Source organism: Abramis brama (genome assembly GCF_963993115.1).
Source record: "Abramis brama genome assembly, chromosome: 4".
In the NCBI taxonomy this organism is placed as follows: Eukaryota; Metazoa; Chordata; class Actinopteri; order Cypriniformes; family Leuciscidae; genus Abramis; species Abramis brama.
In genome coordinates, this window is record NC_139966.1 from 9,938,078 (window position 1) to 9,955,534 (window position 17,457).

General features: G+C 37.8%; 1 protein-coding gene across 1 annotated transcript in view; it reads left to right on the top strand.

The window, feature by feature from the left end:
• Positions 1-17,457, top strand: part of LOC311082055 (protein NLRC3-like) — a 46,570-nt gene that overhangs the window by 13,081 nt on the left and 16,032 nt on the right. The window contains exon 6 of the mRNA XM_084112799.1: positions 17,023-17,196. Coding sequence (XP_083968925.1) covers positions 17,023-17,196 — 174 coding nt within the window. The remainder of the gene's footprint in view (positions 1-17,022; positions 17,197-17,457) is intronic.

Below are 17,457 nucleotides of genomic sequence, written 5' to 3' on the forward strand. Positions count from 1 at the left end.
CCAATCCGATTATAGTTTTTCTCCAATAAAAACTATGAAGTGCTGCAAAAGAGAAAACAAACTACAGTAAAGACGTGATCCGGAAGCTCAACTCGGACCGTTGTCATGGAAACGTCAAATTAAGCATTTTGGCGCAACATGGAAGCTCTTTTGTAAAGTTTGGACGCTTTTTGTGGTAGTGTAACTTATCGTGGACCATTTCTTTGTCTCACACGGCCTCTAAAGACGTCCATCCTGTAAGTATCTCAAGAAATCAAAGTGTGAAAGAGTAAAAATGATATAAAATGAAATAAACCAAATAAAATGAATAGAAAAACAAGCCTATCGCGACGTTTCGGTATTTATAATACCTTCTTCAGGCAGGCTTGTTGTAAATATGGACAAAGAATAAAAGAAAAAGAAGATATATTATATATTTATACAATAATATGATATTCTATAATATATATTATATATTTCTCTAATAAATTGGTTTTAAATAAGTTCTTTTTTTTAATTGCAATACTGCAGCGCGATCTTCGTTTCAGCACGTTCAGCTAGTGAAGTGTGAATGGGTGGGCGCACGCTGTAAAGTCCGTAAACTCGAGGGAATTACGAACATTTATTTGCCCGTGTGAATGAGCCACCAAAAATACAGATGTCAGGGGGTAATTTCTTAATTACAGAGGTCCAGGGGTCATACTAATCCCGTGCGAATAGGGCTAAAGACAGCACACCACACAGAAACCGATTTTCAACCAGAGTCTCAACTGTGAACACAGGAAATATTGCAAAATCTCGCAAGACTTCAGAATAATGCAGGAAGAAATTGCGATGATAGTGTTTGGAATGATTTTCACAGAAAATTCCCTCCATCTCTGCTGTGCCATGACTGCGTTTGTTACGCTTCTGTCTTCCATCATCTCGCTTTCTGATTGGATATTGTTTAGTTTCACGTGATAATCTCCAGAGCGTGCACGCGTTTGTCCTCTGGGTTCCCCTCACACATCAGGATTTCTGATTGTAAATATTCAACATGAATACTTACGATTCGCGATCGGGGCGGCTCCGATGTTCTTCCGATCAGGTTCAGACACTCTTAACACACCTCACACTAATGGAAAATCTTATAAAATAATCTGTAGAACCATCAAGATAATCAGGACATAGCTAGAATTGTCGGAAGGGGGGGAATCGGCCCAAAATCAGCCCGATTATCTTTTGGTGTGTACCCAGCATCAGCCAGGGTTCAAATTTAACACCACACACCAAATGGCGATTAACTGAAACAGAGTTTCTTATCAGTTGGCCTGGATTTTTTATTTTTTTATTAACACTAACAATGCATTTTTAAGAGAACAGGATATGGCTTAGTATGAATATCAAATTGTGAAGGTTGTGATGTATTCATATACATTCTGACTGTAAGGACCAAGGTTAGAGCTAGGCTGTGAGGGCTGAATGTAGAAGGCTAATAATAAAGTTATTCCAACACTGTAACTCCAGTTGTTACAAGGGGTCAAGACAAAAAGCCAAGAGGGTGAGTGTTTCCCAAAAAGGTCAATTAAAAACATTTAAAAATTAGTGATGTGAAGTTTGGCACCGAGGCTTCGAAGCTTGTTTCCTCAAAAAAAAAAAACATCACACATTGAAGCAGTGTATCGGAGCTTGATTCGTTTTGCCATAACCACATGATCTTTGACGTCTGAAGCTTCGTTTCCACACACAGTCACGTGACTGCTTCATATTCAGATTCAAAAATAGCGCAAACCCTTTGAGCAGGTTTCGAGTGTCATGCCCTTCAGTAGTAGTAAATAAAAAAAGAAATAGACTTAGCCCTCACACTGTTGAACAAGTCGTGTTCCTTAAAGCTGCTGTCCGTAACTTTTTTTGTGTAAAAAATTATCCAATATCTATATATATAAAAAAACATAACCAGCCAGTGTTCAAAACTATCTGCTTGCCTTAGCTCGATTCAAATCGGTTAGCTTTTAATAATGATTTTAATTCCAGTGGTACTGGTGGATTTCCGCGGGAAATGAGCATGTCTTTGCGTCATTACGTCACATCTGTACACATATAGAAGGAGTCCCGGCTAGTAGGCTATATTGCGTGTGAGGATGTTCGAGGTGGAGATTTATAACCTTTTCTCACAGCACCTGATATAATTAAGCTTATAGCGGATCCAGAATGTTTCAAACGACAATCACCAGTGACAACTGGAGATTTACCAGCTGTAAAACCCAAAAGACTTCGGAGTGGGCGGCTAGAGAAAAAAAAGAGACTGCAACCGGCCCATGCGAAAACAAGGATATCGGCAGAGCTTTTGAAAGATGGCGTGAACTCCGCATTTTAAAGGGGTTCAAAACAAACACAGAGACGGCTTTTATTTTGCTAGACAGGTAAGACATTTCAGTAGTTTAATTACGTAACAGTAGCACACTTGTTGGCTTAATTTACACAGTTACGGAGTTTCATTTGTTGTACCTTTCTCGTTTTGCTATTATGGTAAATGAATTATTTTATGCTAGCTATGAGAGGGAGCAGTTCACCTCTACTCCAAGAAAATCAAACCCGCCTCCTCCATTGTCAAGTATTGGATCTGAATCAGATCGTTAAAGTGAAAATTTTCCTGACGTATTGATGTTTATATTATGTTATATTATAACACGTTTATGCATAACAGGGATTCCATTCATACACCGTTTATTTCATAGCACTATGATTGTTATTTGTTTCAACAAAATAACTGCTCTATGATTTGCACAGTTAGACATGATATGATAAGCGATCGTTAATCATATCATGATTAACTATCGTTTTACGGAAAATTAAGCCGTTTCCTACAACTGATGTGTGCATTGATGAATGTTTAGATTTAATCAGCGCGATTTACTGCAATGCTTTTTCCCCTTAGTTGATCAGAACAAAAATGAATGTTACTTACTTGTTCAGACGTCATTTTCCGTTGAAAATTCGAATATTGGTCATACTTCCAAAAAGTATATTCTGTGATTCTGAATGCCCGTATCCACACCGGCGCAGTGATTGACAGCCGCATACACTCTCCTAAAAATTAATCCGCGCTGTTTCATGCCGATGTACAACCCACGTAAAGTTGATAATTCCGCAAATAACTGCAATTGCAGATTTCGAACAGAGATGGCAACAAAGAGGAAAAGCTACTTATTAAAGCAGCTTTAATAAAAAACTTTAATTTATTAAATTACCCACCAAATAAAATGTCAGCTCCCTAGTTCACAAGCACGTTCACTACCCAGTTCACAAGCACTTCACCATTCCACAAAAATTTTCTTTTATTTTGATTATATATGAGCCTTGCCTATGAACTCGTAGGATTAGGACTGAGGCTAAAGTTTATGTGAATAAGGCTGCATTTGTAGATCAAAGCAGACTCATAAGAATTGTTTCTGTACAAGTGAATTAGTCCCATTTATTAATATTATTTTTTTTTTTTATAAATTAATTCATACAGTTGTTTGTTCATGCATTGTATAAGAACTACATCAACACTAACACATGAATTATGAGGATTAATTGTATTGCTTTGTGGTTTACAGAGCACAAAGTGATTTGTTAAATGAAAAAAAAAAACATTTCTTCTGGGACAGAAAGGCAGCTTTTCCACCTTTTGACCACAAGATGTCATTAGTGTGCAATGTGTTGAAAAGCTTCGAGTAATGAACCATTTTATGATAAAGTCGAGGGGGAAAGCCCGGTGCTTCACAAAGCTTCATTTCACCATCACTACTGAAAATGTCAAAGAGAAAATATAAGGACAACAAAAGCAAATGTCAGAAAATCACATAAGCAAATAAATCCAAATAAAATCACAGGAAGCATTTACCAAAGACGAGAGGCTGATCTCAACATATCAAACACTGAGCAAAAAACAGAGGTACAGAGCTACTTAAATACACTCACAGGAAACGAGGCACAGGTGAGAACAGTAACACATGATACGATGGTGGGAAACTGAAATGAATCACAATGAGGACCTCTAGTGGCCAAAACTAGTCAATAAACCTAACACTGACATGCTCTGTATTTCAGAGTGAAGCATGGCACTGTATTCATTTACACACGAGCAACTCATGATCCTGTGTTTTCAGTGTGTCTCAGTTCACAGTTCACAGTAAATCAGTGGTCTCAACCTGAGCTCCTGGAGGGTCACTGTCCTGCAGAGTTTAAATCCAACCAGCTCCAAAACACCTACCTGGAAGTTTTTAGTAATCCTGATGACTTTGATTAGCTGGATCAGATGTGTTTAATTCGGGTGGAGCTAAACTCTGCAGGGCGTTGGCCCTCGAGGGGCTGAGTTTGAGTACACTTCAGTAAATGCTACTCCACATGAACTTCTGCAAGTGAGTTTGGGCCACTCATACTGTAACATGGATCTGAAAATGTAACAATTCTAATCCCAATTTTGTAATGAGAATTGTATATAAATCTTCTAAAAAAATTAAGAAGCATAAAGTATCGCTGGCGATACCAGATCGTTTTTTTTCTTATCAGTGCAAAAGAGACTCAAAATACTCTGTTGATTTTGATCTTACATATAAGTGTTATACATCATTTGATCCTGTTAACCGTTGCCAGTGCGTCGGCGCACTGAAGCGTTTTTTTTTTTATATATAGTTCAAAGTTACTATCAGATTTAATGTTATACCTTGACAAACTATACATCATTAAAAAGATATAAGACTCAAGTTTCAGTATTTGACCACTATTGTATTCTGAGAAACTTATAGCGACAGTTATTTCTTAATTTGTGTCAGAAGTTATGAAATGAAAAAATGAGTCGATACCTTTAATATGAATTATGCGCGTCAGCCGCTTTCATTCATAAAAAAACTCCCGTGCTGTCGTCATGACAGCGATACACAAAACAATGTCCTTCAGGGCTTTTAGCTCAAAAATGTGCAGATTTGGAGAAATATTGATATATTCTCATAGGTTTACATCAGATTTCTATAGACAGGAATAATATTTATTGAATTTATACCCCAATGCGTCGATGTAATCATTATGAGCGCTTGGATACTCTGATACTGTGTTTTTAATTCATACCAACAGCCTGAGGGCGCTATATGCACAATAATAGTCCATATATGGAACATGAAGAAGAGCCATGATCATGTGACATTCCAGGACGTTAAAAATAAAGTCATTTGACATGGTCTTGAAAAACATTTAACTAAATCCAGAGTTTTGGACTTATTATCTTCAGATTTTAAACATAAAATGTTTAGACATTTGGCTTTAGCTGTAGTGCATTTCTAGATTGCTACAGTGCCAACTTCAATTTTATTTTCATGAGGATGTTTCATAAAAAATAATTTCTAATAACTTTACAAAACTTTGAAGCTATTTATAACAATTTTTTTTCATTATGACAATAATTAATTCTACATTTACAATACACTGCCAGGTGTCAGCTTTCAAATGAGATCATACTTGTGCTTTTAGTACAAAGGGTTAATGAACTGTATGTGTTTCAGTTTGGGTATGTCATTTCTGGGGATTTTTCAAAAGTGGGGTTGCAGCTTAACAGGTTAAGTTAACAAAGGTGTGTCATTTGTGTTTTATTGTAATAAGCTCCCTGAAGTTTTCTGCTAAAATTAAAGCTTTTGTTATTTTAAATTTGAAGATATTTGATTTCCGGCATGCAGTTGAGTGAGTGAGGTGCGTCCGGGAGCTGCTCCGTAAATGTCATTTCTTTTCAATAGTCAACGGGAACATTGAATTCCCATAATACTTTAAGATGACGTCTACAACGTTAGAGAACCTCCGTATATTAGTTATTCCCGAGAATGTTGAAACATCCAAGCCCTCTCACTTCATGACATCATACTTCACGGAACTTTTCGGGGATAAACCCTGATTGGTCATGTCATTATAGATCTACGTCATATCAGACTCTATTGACTTTTTTGCATTATGAACATTTACAGACCATGAAACTTTGACTTTTTATTTACAATTTCATATGCGGTCTGTGAACTGTGGGTTTGTTCTCTATTTCTGAAAGTATTTACAATTTTTTACGGAGCTCTCTCCGAAAGTTCAGCAGAGAGAAAGTTTGTGTTGTGTGATAATGGGTAATGTTCGTACTAATGTAGTGCATGTGTTTTTTTCTTTTTTTTTTCTTTCCTTTTTCGTTTTCTTTGTTCTTTCACTTAATCTCAGAAGAAAGTCCCACTATTCATGTTTTCATCATTTATCTTTTTGTTGTTGTTGTAACTAATGTCCACCAGTTTACTCAATACTCAGTCAGGTTGTTCATGTGTTCACTTTAAACCTTTGACATTCCAACTGGTAAACAATGTAACCAAATGCAGCAAGATGTTGTCACATTTAGAACATTTTAATACTCGTATTGTTTTTTAGCAAGAAGACCCACTTCATGGGTCTCAAAAAAACTCAGATCATGCCAGACTTTGTAAGAAATGTATTGGACAAGTTTATCATTCTAAATTTATCTGTAAATCTAGAGGGGTGGAGATTATTATCAACAAGTGTATTCCGTTTTCTCCTTCACAAACCTTAGTTGATTCCGGTGGTAGATATGTTATAGTTTCAGGCCTTCTTTAAGGTTTAACCATGAATCTGGCTAATATATACGCACCAAATTACGATGATGAAAATTTTCTTCAGAAAATATTCTCTCTACTCCCTGACCTAAACTCACACTACAGATGGTAGCCAACCAGAATGCCTATTACCGCCGCACCAGCCGGCGTGGCAAAAATAAACCAGTCACATTTCAAAGTCATTCGCGAAATGACCGCCAGGTGGCGCAAAGGGATATTGTGCAAAACAGCAGCAATTGCTTCATTTTTTTCAATTGCCGTAAGTGGGGTTAATGTCAATTAAAAGTAAGGATGAATTACAACAACTATGGTAAACAGAATAGAACATTATAAGTCCAGAAAAATAGAATAACAAGTTAAAAATAGAGACGATAACAATATAACCTATATTTCATATTGTAGGCCTAGACGTCGGTGGGCGACAAGCCTATTCCCCGGGGAGCAGTGCGATAAAAAAAAAAGGTGTAGATTGTCGAACTCATACGATCCAATATTTCACTGTTGCTTAGTTACCTATGATCACGCGCGTAAACTCGACAATCGACTACTGTGTGACCGAAAACAGGAAGTAAATACAGGTATGTGCGCTGGCTGAATTAACATCACTTTTATTCATATCTTTCACATCTACTGCAGTCAGATTCACCAGTGTTCACTCTGAAGGAATCACTCACATGGCTGGGCACTTGTAATGACACATCAAGGATGTTAAGAGGCTAAAAGCAGGTTTAAAACTTGCCCCATTGAAGTCAACAGGGTGTAAATTTTAAAAAGAGGATAACACGGTGTAGGCAACACCGATTTTTGTTGTTGTTCTCTGTACTGACAGCATACAGCAAAAATTGACCGGAGTTCTTTTTTAATGCATGCCCGTTTTTTTAAATGTCACAAAGCGTTTTGAGATTGTTTTGAATGAAATATTGAAGTTTATAATTAAGTGTTTTGGCACACCACGACGAGTGGCGCTATGCATTGTTCTAAAGCCTGGTTTTATTCTGGCATGGTGAATTAGTGTTCGACAAACGCAGCGGCACATTCATTTGGATTTATTTTACTCTTAACAGCTAAAGTAACTTAATAGCCTACTCTGTAATTTTTCGGTTATACAGATAAGAGTAGAGTAGCCTACATCGTTCAAAACTGTAAACTTTTATTCATATTAGGCTAACGACAAAAGTTTGTCGGTCGTCTCTGTCTCCGGGAACTGGGCGTCACAAAAATGAACCGAACGCCACTTGACTCAGCTCAGTCACGATAAGAAATCGGCTATGTCTAAAGCCTGATTATGTAATCCATATGAAACCGAGAGGTAGAGGATCTACTCAAACATTTTTAGCTATCATGTGAGCGCTTCCCAAGGAGGAAAGGACAAGGAAACGGTGAAAATCTCGCGCTAATTAAATGTAGGCTAAATCGTCCTGAATTAAATTGTAATAAAGATAATATAAATGTATTTGTCAATGTTGCGATATTGTTTCATTTAAGTTCATAATTATTCTATAAATGTTATTTAGTTTAACAGCAGCACGAAGCACTGTGGTTCGAGATTTATTTGAATAAAAAAATAAAAAATGAAAAACTTTATTCACAAATCACACCCTGGTTGTAAGGATTCAAAGATCCCTGTGGAATTTAATATTGAGTTGAACATTTTGTTCATGACAACAAATGAACATGCGTTTGAAGATTGTATTTAGTTTTGCTTGGAAAAAGCTGGCCCAAACCGAAGTAGCGTTTTAATTCTTCAATTATTGAAATAATTAAATATTTAGTAATAAACATTTATGACAGAAATAGCCTAATGTCTAGAATAGCGATTTAAGTGTGAATTGCGACTTCTCTTTGTTTAAAGTCAGTCTCAAACTATAGCCTGTGGGGGGTTTGGAGAAGGCAGTACTGAACGTATAGTTGCTTTAGTGGGGGTGCAGGACAAGAGGTGTTAATGTTCCGTCTTTCATATGGAGAGTGTCGGATAGCCATCCTGATGAGCAGGCAAAGGCAAAATTCTTTTAAGGATAAATATCAAAATCTCCAAAAGTCCATATGTAGGCCCTATATCTTATTAAATTATACATATTGTAGTTTTATTTATAGTATTTAAAGGTTTTCCACACACAATTTCAATTTAGCAGATACAGAGCTCTTTAATTCGCGATCAACCTCGTTTTGGTGAATTCAAGCAAGGCATGCTGTGTCTTTGAAGCAACAAAGGCTATTTGTTACAGGTTTTTCTTTTGTGATTTGTGTGGATGATACACAGCGACATATACAGTATTATCAGCTGTATGGTGTATTTTTACCCTGAAATGTTTAATTTCGAGAAAGACCCGGCGCGCGCAGTAAGGGAGACAAAATAAACGTACTAAAAAGAGATCCAGCGCGAGAGAGAGGCAAAGAAAAACGCCTGTTCTTAATTTATGTTGCTTTAAAGCAGGGGTAGGCAACCTAAGGCACGCGTGCCAACACTGGCACGCGGAGGGTTAATCGCTGGCACGCGCGCAAATGCGAGAGAAGTGTATGTATTTCATTCAGATAAAGTAGTCTACCTGCACACAGATCTACATTTTGATGTAATAATTCCTCATAGTAAAAAAACACGGAACGCACATGTAGGAAACCTCGTGAATTACGGCCGTTTCACGCATATTTTTTTTGGCGTGCATGTTAATCAATGAGTGCATTCACGCGGGAGCAGGAGCAGCGCGTGAGCAGCAGTGAAGCGCGGGTTTCGCCGCCGAGTCTATTTTGTCTGCGCTGCTCACGCTCAATGAAAGTGAAAGCCCACTTTTGATGGACAAAATAAATATGATTTCAAACAAAAGTGCCCAAAATGCACAGAATGTGCATGTCTAGTGTGTTTTAACATGAACTGGATTAGGTTATGTCAGAAAAGAAAATGAAGACTCAAAAATATTTATAAAAAATGTACCCATTTAAACTTGTTTTTATTATTCAGTTTGGGTAAAAGGATATGGTATTTTATTAAAAAAATATATATATAGAAAATAAATATTTGTGTGTGCTGTAAAGTGTAAAATGAATTAGGAATCGGCTAAAATTGGTATCGGCAGGTCAAACTCAATGAAAAATCGGAAATCGGAATCGGCCTAGAAAATTGTAATCGGTGCATCTCTAGTTAGGAGTTATAAATACTGTAATTTGTCTATCTAAATCTAAAACAAATTTCAAGAGAATATTTAATTTTGTACTATTTCTGTGTTAGCTATTATGAAAATGTAAAATGTGTGTGTGTGTATATATATATATATATATATATATATATATATATATATATATATATATATGCTAAATGTGTGTTGTGGCACAGTGATGAACTCGGAAACTTAAAAATGGCACTTTATGACAAAAAGGTTGCCGACCCCTGCTTTAAAGGAACCATATGTAAGATTGTGGCCAAAACTGGTACTGCAATCACTTTCAAATAACTGTAGAGCGGTGTATCCCCTCCCCTCCCCCCTGACTCGAGGTTGCCAGATAGGCTGCAGGATCCAGCAGGAACGTTTGTAGCTGCAGCTGTGGTAACTAGTGCAGAGCTGGCAACCCGGATGCCGAAACACTACTGACTTCGTGATTGGTAGATAGGTGGAGGGTGGAGCATCAGGGGAAAACACAAGATGACAACATCAACATCAGTTGAGGGCTGCAACTTCACTTTTTAAATGACAATATCCTGGCCGGACTACTGTTGTCAGTGATATAAGTATTTGAAATGAACATGATTTCTTAATGTCTAGTGACATATCAGGGCCATTTTATGATTAATTGAAATACATTTCTTACATACGGTTCCTTTAACTTTTTTCGTTTTGTACCGTTTTAATTTTTTAACTTAGCTGCAATTTCTTTGACAATAGAAATTTAAAATGTTGCAAGAATAAGATTCTGTGTTTCTTATTTTGCATCGCAAAGGGAATAAACTTTAAACTCGATGCAACCCTGTTTTAAATAAATTAACTGTCCCGACACTTCATTTAAACCTTGAAACGTTCAATGGGTTTTCAAACTTAATTAATTTTCTTTTTCTTTTACATTTTCATTGTTTATTTTTTTAATTGAAAGCAATACTGTATTGAAAGTCTGTTTCGTTTGTTCGAACTGTTTTGAAAAACATGCTGTCAGCTACACTGAGATTAGATCTCGGATCGCTTGAAGCTCCGCGAGGCTCATACTGTTGCGTTGACTAGAGATGCGCGGATGGGCTATTATTTCATCCGCAACCGCATCACAAAAATCATCATCCGTCCGCCATCCAGCCGCACCAACGTTTTTGACCAATTTTCAAAACCGCACCCGCCCGCCATCCGTTGATTTGTGTATACATATATTTTTCATTTGATTGGTTCAACCGCCCGCCACCCGCCCGAATTTAATTAAAATATTATTTTTCGTCACGTCATCCGCCCAATCCGCGGTTTATCCGCGGAGTCCGCGGCTGTAACCGCCATCCGCGCATCTCTAGCGTTGACCACAGAGCTATCGTCTGAATGCTGTTGATATAGCGTCTTATGGTCGTGCAAAGCCTCATTGATGTAGCCTAATATTTTTTCTATTGCAATGTTTTTATGTTGAAAATGTTTTCATTATTAAATTTATTCAATTTAATTTCAGTAATTTCAGTATTGTAATTCGTTAAATGTTTTATTTGAATTGATCTGCTACCAGATTTCAATCGCTCTCAATGAGCTGTGGCGCGGCGGCAGATTATGCAATAGAGAGAATAAACTGACACTTTGCAAAGTCTGTGATTGTAGCGCCTCTTAGCGGTAAGAGGCTGCAAATACACACCTGCAATTTACCGCCGCGAGAACACGATTTTAATTGTTCTTTGAACCCTTCTCTAGACCGTTCATCCACTAAACCTGCCCAACCCTCTAAAACTGCAATTACACTTCAATCGCTTTTAACTACTTGCGGTCAAGCCGATGTATGGTGTTTTTAATATCCCACAGCACGACAATACACATTTTTCTCTCATGTCCACCATATTACTCTCGTAGTGATTACTTTCTCTTAGACAATAAATTGTTGTCTAAAGTGGGGGCCTGTCCATATGGCAGCATTCTTATATCTGACCATGCTCCACTTTCACTTTCTCTACAGTTTCAGGATAATATGTTTGGTTCTCGAATTTGGAGATTTAATTCTCTACTGCTCTTTGATAAAGCATTTTGTGATTCATTAAAAACCCAATTAGATATTTTTTTGGAGATAAATACCACCCCTGAGACCTCATCTTCCATGATTTGCAAATCTTTGAAAGCATGCTCGGGATCAGGTCATTTCAAATTCAGCCTGTGTAAATAGACAATTTCAATCTGATTTTAATGTTAGCAACTCATCAGGCAGAAAAGTTATTGCTAAAGACTAAACATGCATTTTTTTGAGTATAGTGACAAGCCAAGTAAACTTCTTGCGCTTCAGTTAAAGGAAAAATGTAACAACCTTTGCCCATACCTACAATAACGGACGCAATGAGAGAAGAGCTAGAATTACCGTTTTCCACAGAGGAGATAGTGCTAGCAATCCAGAGTATGCAGAATGGCAAGTCCCCTGGGCCCGATGGGTTCCCTCTGCAGAAAGATGTTTTCTCAAACACTTAAAACACCTCTCCTAAACATGTTATTAGACTCCATTAATAATGGCTGCCTGCCTCCAACCCTTCCTCAGTATTGTATTTCTCTGATTTTGAAAAAAGACAAAGACTCTCACGAATGTGGTTCGTACAGGCCAGTCAGTCTTTTGAACATAGATGTAAAGATACTGGCTAAAATGCTTGCAAAGCGTCTTGAGTTGATTTTACTGGCAATCATACACAACTACCAAACTGGTTTTATTCAAAACAGACTACGGTCTCCTAATATAAGAAGGGCATTGAATATAATTTATTCTTTGTAGAATAATTTTATTCTATTCTAGCCTTTGATCGGGTGGAATGGGATTACCTTTTCTGTGTGTGCTACAGAAATTCAGTTTTGGCAACACGTTCATATCCTGGATAAAACTTTCATATTCCTCCCCAATATGTTCAGTCCGGACCAATGAAGTATCGTCCTCTATTTTCCCCTTGAAACGTGGCACTAGACAAGACTGCTCACTTGCACCTTTGCTTTTTGCATTGGTAATTGAACCCTTGGCAATTGCCATTCGTAGCGAGCAGGCCATACAGGGAATTAGGAGAGCTGGTGCTGTTCACAACATTTCCTTATACGCCGATGATGTGTTGCTCTATATCTCCGATCCAGATGTTTCTTTACCCGAAGTTTTGAGAATTTTTAATTCCTTTAGCCTCTTCTCCAGTTATAAATTGAATATAAATAAAAGTGAGTTATATCCAATAAATTTTCCAATTTATGATTTACCAATGAGTGCTTCAATGTTTAAAGTTGCTTCCCATATTTTTAAATATCTAGGAGTAATATTTACACGTAAGTGCTTTGATCTCTTCAAGGCTAATTTTACCACGCTTATCCAACGAGTGCAGAAAGATTTTACTCAAGGTCAAGGTGAACTTTATTATCCCACAAGGGGAAATTCATGTGGTCATTCATTACGTGCCTTTGTCACAACATATTCTCTAAAAACAGAGACACCACAGTCTGTCATGACACGCACACAAATAGATAGATCCAAGTGCAAATTTAATAGGGTAATCCGTAATCGTAAGTCATCCAGGTCAAGGGTCAAAAATCCATACAAAGGCAGTCCAAAACAAGAAACAAAACAGGCAAAAGATCTCCGAAGTGCAAGTGACATTAAACAAGGATTCCATGAAAATGAATGAAACAGACAGGGTATAAATAAGCAGATACAAACAATGTGAGTGGAAACAGCTGTGTGCAAATTACCAGTAATGAGTACAGGCAAAGGCTTATGGGAAATGCAGTTCCTAATGTGATGGTGACGGTATGGGAAGAGACCTCTAGTGGACACCCAGGGAACACCAACCAGACACTGTGACACAATCAAACCAGTAAACATACACTCACCTAAAGGATTATTAGGAACACCATACTAATACTGTGTTTGACCCCCTTTCGCCTTCAGAACTGCCTTAATTCTACGTGGCATTGATTCAACAAGGTGCTGAAAGCATTCTTTAGAAATGTTGGCCCATATTGATAGGATAGCATCTTGCAGTTGATGGAGATTTGTGGGATGCACATCCAGGGCACGAAGCTCCCGTTCCACCACATCCCAAAGATGCTCTATTGGGTTGAGATCTGGTGACTGTGGGGGCCATTTTAGTACAGTGAACTCATTGTCATGTTCAAGAAACCAATTTGAAATGATTCGAGCTTTGTGACATGGTGCATTATCCTGCTGGAAGTAGCCATCAGAGGATGGGTACATGGTGGTCATAAAGGGATGGACATGGTCAGAAACAATGCTCAGGTAGGCCGTGGCATTTAAACGATGCCCAATTGGCACTAAGGGGCCTAAAGTGTGCCAAGAAAACATCCCCCACACCATTACACCACCACCACCAGCCTGCACAGTGGTAACAAGGCATGATGGATCCATGTTCTCATTCTGTTTAAGCCAAATTCTGACTCTACCATCTGAATGTCTCAACAGAAACAGAAATCGAGACTCATCAGACCAGGCAACATTTTTCCAGTCTTCAACTGTCCAATTTTGGTGAGCTCGTGCAAATTGTAGCCTCTTTTTCCGATTTGTAGTGGAGATGAATGGTACCCGGTGGGGTCTTCTGCTGTTGTAGCCCATCCGCCTCAAGGTTGTGCGTGTTGTGGCTTCACAAATGCTTTGCTGCATACCTCGGTTGTAACGAGTGGTTATTTCAGTCAAAGTTGCTCTTCTATCAGCTTGAATCAGTCGGCCCATTCTCCTCTGACCTCTAGCATCAACAAGGCATTTTCGCCCACAGGACTGCCGCATACTGGATGTTTTTCCCTTTTCACACCATTCTTTGTAAACCCTAGAAATGGTTGTGCGTGAAAATCCCAGTAACTGAGCAGATTGTGAAATACTCAGACCGGCCCGTCTGGCACCAACAACCATGCCACGCTCAAAATTGCTTAAATCACCTTTCTTTCCCATTCTGACATTCAGTTTGGAGTTCAGGAGATTGTCTTGACCAGGACCACACCCCTAAATGCATTGAAGCAACTGCCATGTGATTGGTTGATTAGATAATTGCATTAATGAGAAATTGAACAGGTGTTCCTAATAATCCTTTAGGTGAGTGTATATTTAAAGAATTAACAATTACAGAAATGAACAGTGACAATATATACAAAAATAACAACACTGCAAAAATGACAATCACAATCCAACATCTAACGTTAAAAATGACAAATATTATCAGGTAGCTAAAAATGTGATAGCTTGCGATGTGCTTGATCATTATACAATCTGATCGCCGTAGGTACAAATGATTTATTGTACCTTTCTGTTCTAATTCTCTGTTGTAAAATTCTACCAGTTGACCTATTACTTCTCATAAATGTATGATGGAGAGGGGGAGTGGGGTCATTGAGGATTTGGTCAGTCTTTTTTAAGATAAGCTCATTGTACAGCTGAGCTGCCGACACCTGGTCAAGTCCGATGATCTTACTGGCCATCTTGATCATGCGCTACAGTCTCTTTTGGTCCTTAACATGCATGTTGGCAAACACACAGATAAGGCCAAAGGACATAACACTCTGGAGGAGACTTATATACAACATTACAATAATGTGTCTGTCTTTTATTATATAGTTATATAGAAAAAATTATATAGTTCCCTAAGGAAGTACATCCACTAATGCATTTTCATAGTTTTGTTCAGTGCACATTCATTAAAAGTTAGTTTAGAATCAGTTTCAACTCCCAAGTATTTATAGGTTGAGACCCTCTCCACTAATTCACCACTGATCTTAGAGGGGGGAACTATTATTCTGTTTTTGCTAAAATCTATGACCATCTCTTCTTATTGATTTCAAGAAAATGATCAGAACACCACTGAGTGAAACCCTGTAATTCCCTCTGAAATCCACTCACAGAAGAAATGTCAGACTTTAAAAAACCAACCAGTGCTGTGTCGTCAGCATATTTAAAATAGGTGTAGGCTGAAGAAGAAGCTTGACAGCTATTGGTGTATAATGTGTATAGGACTGGCGACAGAACGCATCCTTGTGGTGCCCCTGTATATTTATAATTTTTGTGGATGATATAAATGACTACAGTCCGTCAAGAAGTCATAGATCCATAAAATCAATTGGGGATTTACTCCCAAATGCACCAATTTTCTCACCAGCAGGTGGGGTTGGATCGTATTGAAAGCGCTGCTGAAGTCAATGAACACAATCTTGACCAGGCTCTCAGCATGCTCAATGTGCTCATGAGTGCTGTTAATCAAGGATAGCAGCGCATCCTCAACACCTCTCTCTGCACGATAGGCAAATTGATTCGGGTCTAAAAGAGGTGAAACCTTATGGAGAAGTTGTTTTAAAATGATTTTTTCCAAACATTTCATAAGTGCAGAGGTAAGGGCAACAGGGCGCAGATCATTGAGTTCCTTAGGTCTATTGTTTTTAGGCACAGGCACTATTAGGGATTGTTTCCATAAATCCGGAACGACATCTGTATCTAGTGACAGCTGGAACAACCTTTGAAAGGGCTGTGCCAACTGATCAGCACACACCTTTAGTGTCCTGCAGCTAATACCATCAGGTCCACAAGTAATATTTAATTAGGAGATTAGTAATAAGTAATTAAGTAATAAGTAATCTCTGTGATCGTTGCCATCAGGACCCTGCTGATCTACTACATATGTTTTGGTTATGTCCATCCTTAACTTCTTTTTGGCTATCATATTAGTGACAAAGAGACAGATTGAGCCTTGCCCTTTGGTTGCACTTTTTGGACTTTCTCCAAATGTCACTGGCTTGTCTGGAAATGCTGCAAAGGCTTTTGCCTTCTCAACATTATTAGCCAGACAGCGCATTCTTCTGCTATGGAAACAAAATCTCCCTCCATCTTTTGATGACTGGCTGAGAGATGTTATGAGCTTCATATCTTTTTTCACCATTCTCCTGCATATGTATCCTGGTATTATTCTAAAAGTTCAATAAACAGATTTAAAAATAAAACATTTTTTGAAGAAATTTAAGGGAAATTAAGAATTTATTAGCAAGTAGCAACTATAATTCATGGTAAATTAATGCAATTTAAATACTTACAAATAATTATTTATTTTGAAATATTCACACATTCACTGTTATTTGTATGACTGTTCATGCTTCTTGTCTAAATGTAAATTATATATTTTCAATTCAAAATAAAGTAATAAAAAAAAAAGTCATTTATTCTTAGATACTTTTGGGAAACACAGCCAAGACCAGTGTGTGATAGCAATGTCTGATTGCCAGACTAATGTCATGTGGACTGTTGCTGTATGTCTTTGTAGATTGTCTGGCTGTATGGTGACAGAGGAAGGCTGTGGTTATGTGTCTTCAGCTCTGAGTTCAAACCCCTCACACCTGAGAGAGCTGGATCTGAGCTTCAATCACCCAGGAGATTCAGGAGTCAAGCTGCTCACTGATAAACTGGAGGATCCAAACTACAGACTGGATAAACTCAAGTATGTAGAGCATGAAGAGTTGATTAAACAACTCCAAAAACAGCATTTCAATCTTCACTTATTACCCACATTACTACATTTACAAAAGTTCTTATTGAGAATTTACAGAGGTTTAGCTCTAGTTATGCTACGAGCTGTTGAATGCTTCATTCTGATTGGCTGACGGACATTATAAGGTGTGCAGTTATTTACAGTAAATGCACAGGTAAAGTAGTTATACGCGGGTCTTGACTGCATTACAGTTCCATATCACTTTACAAA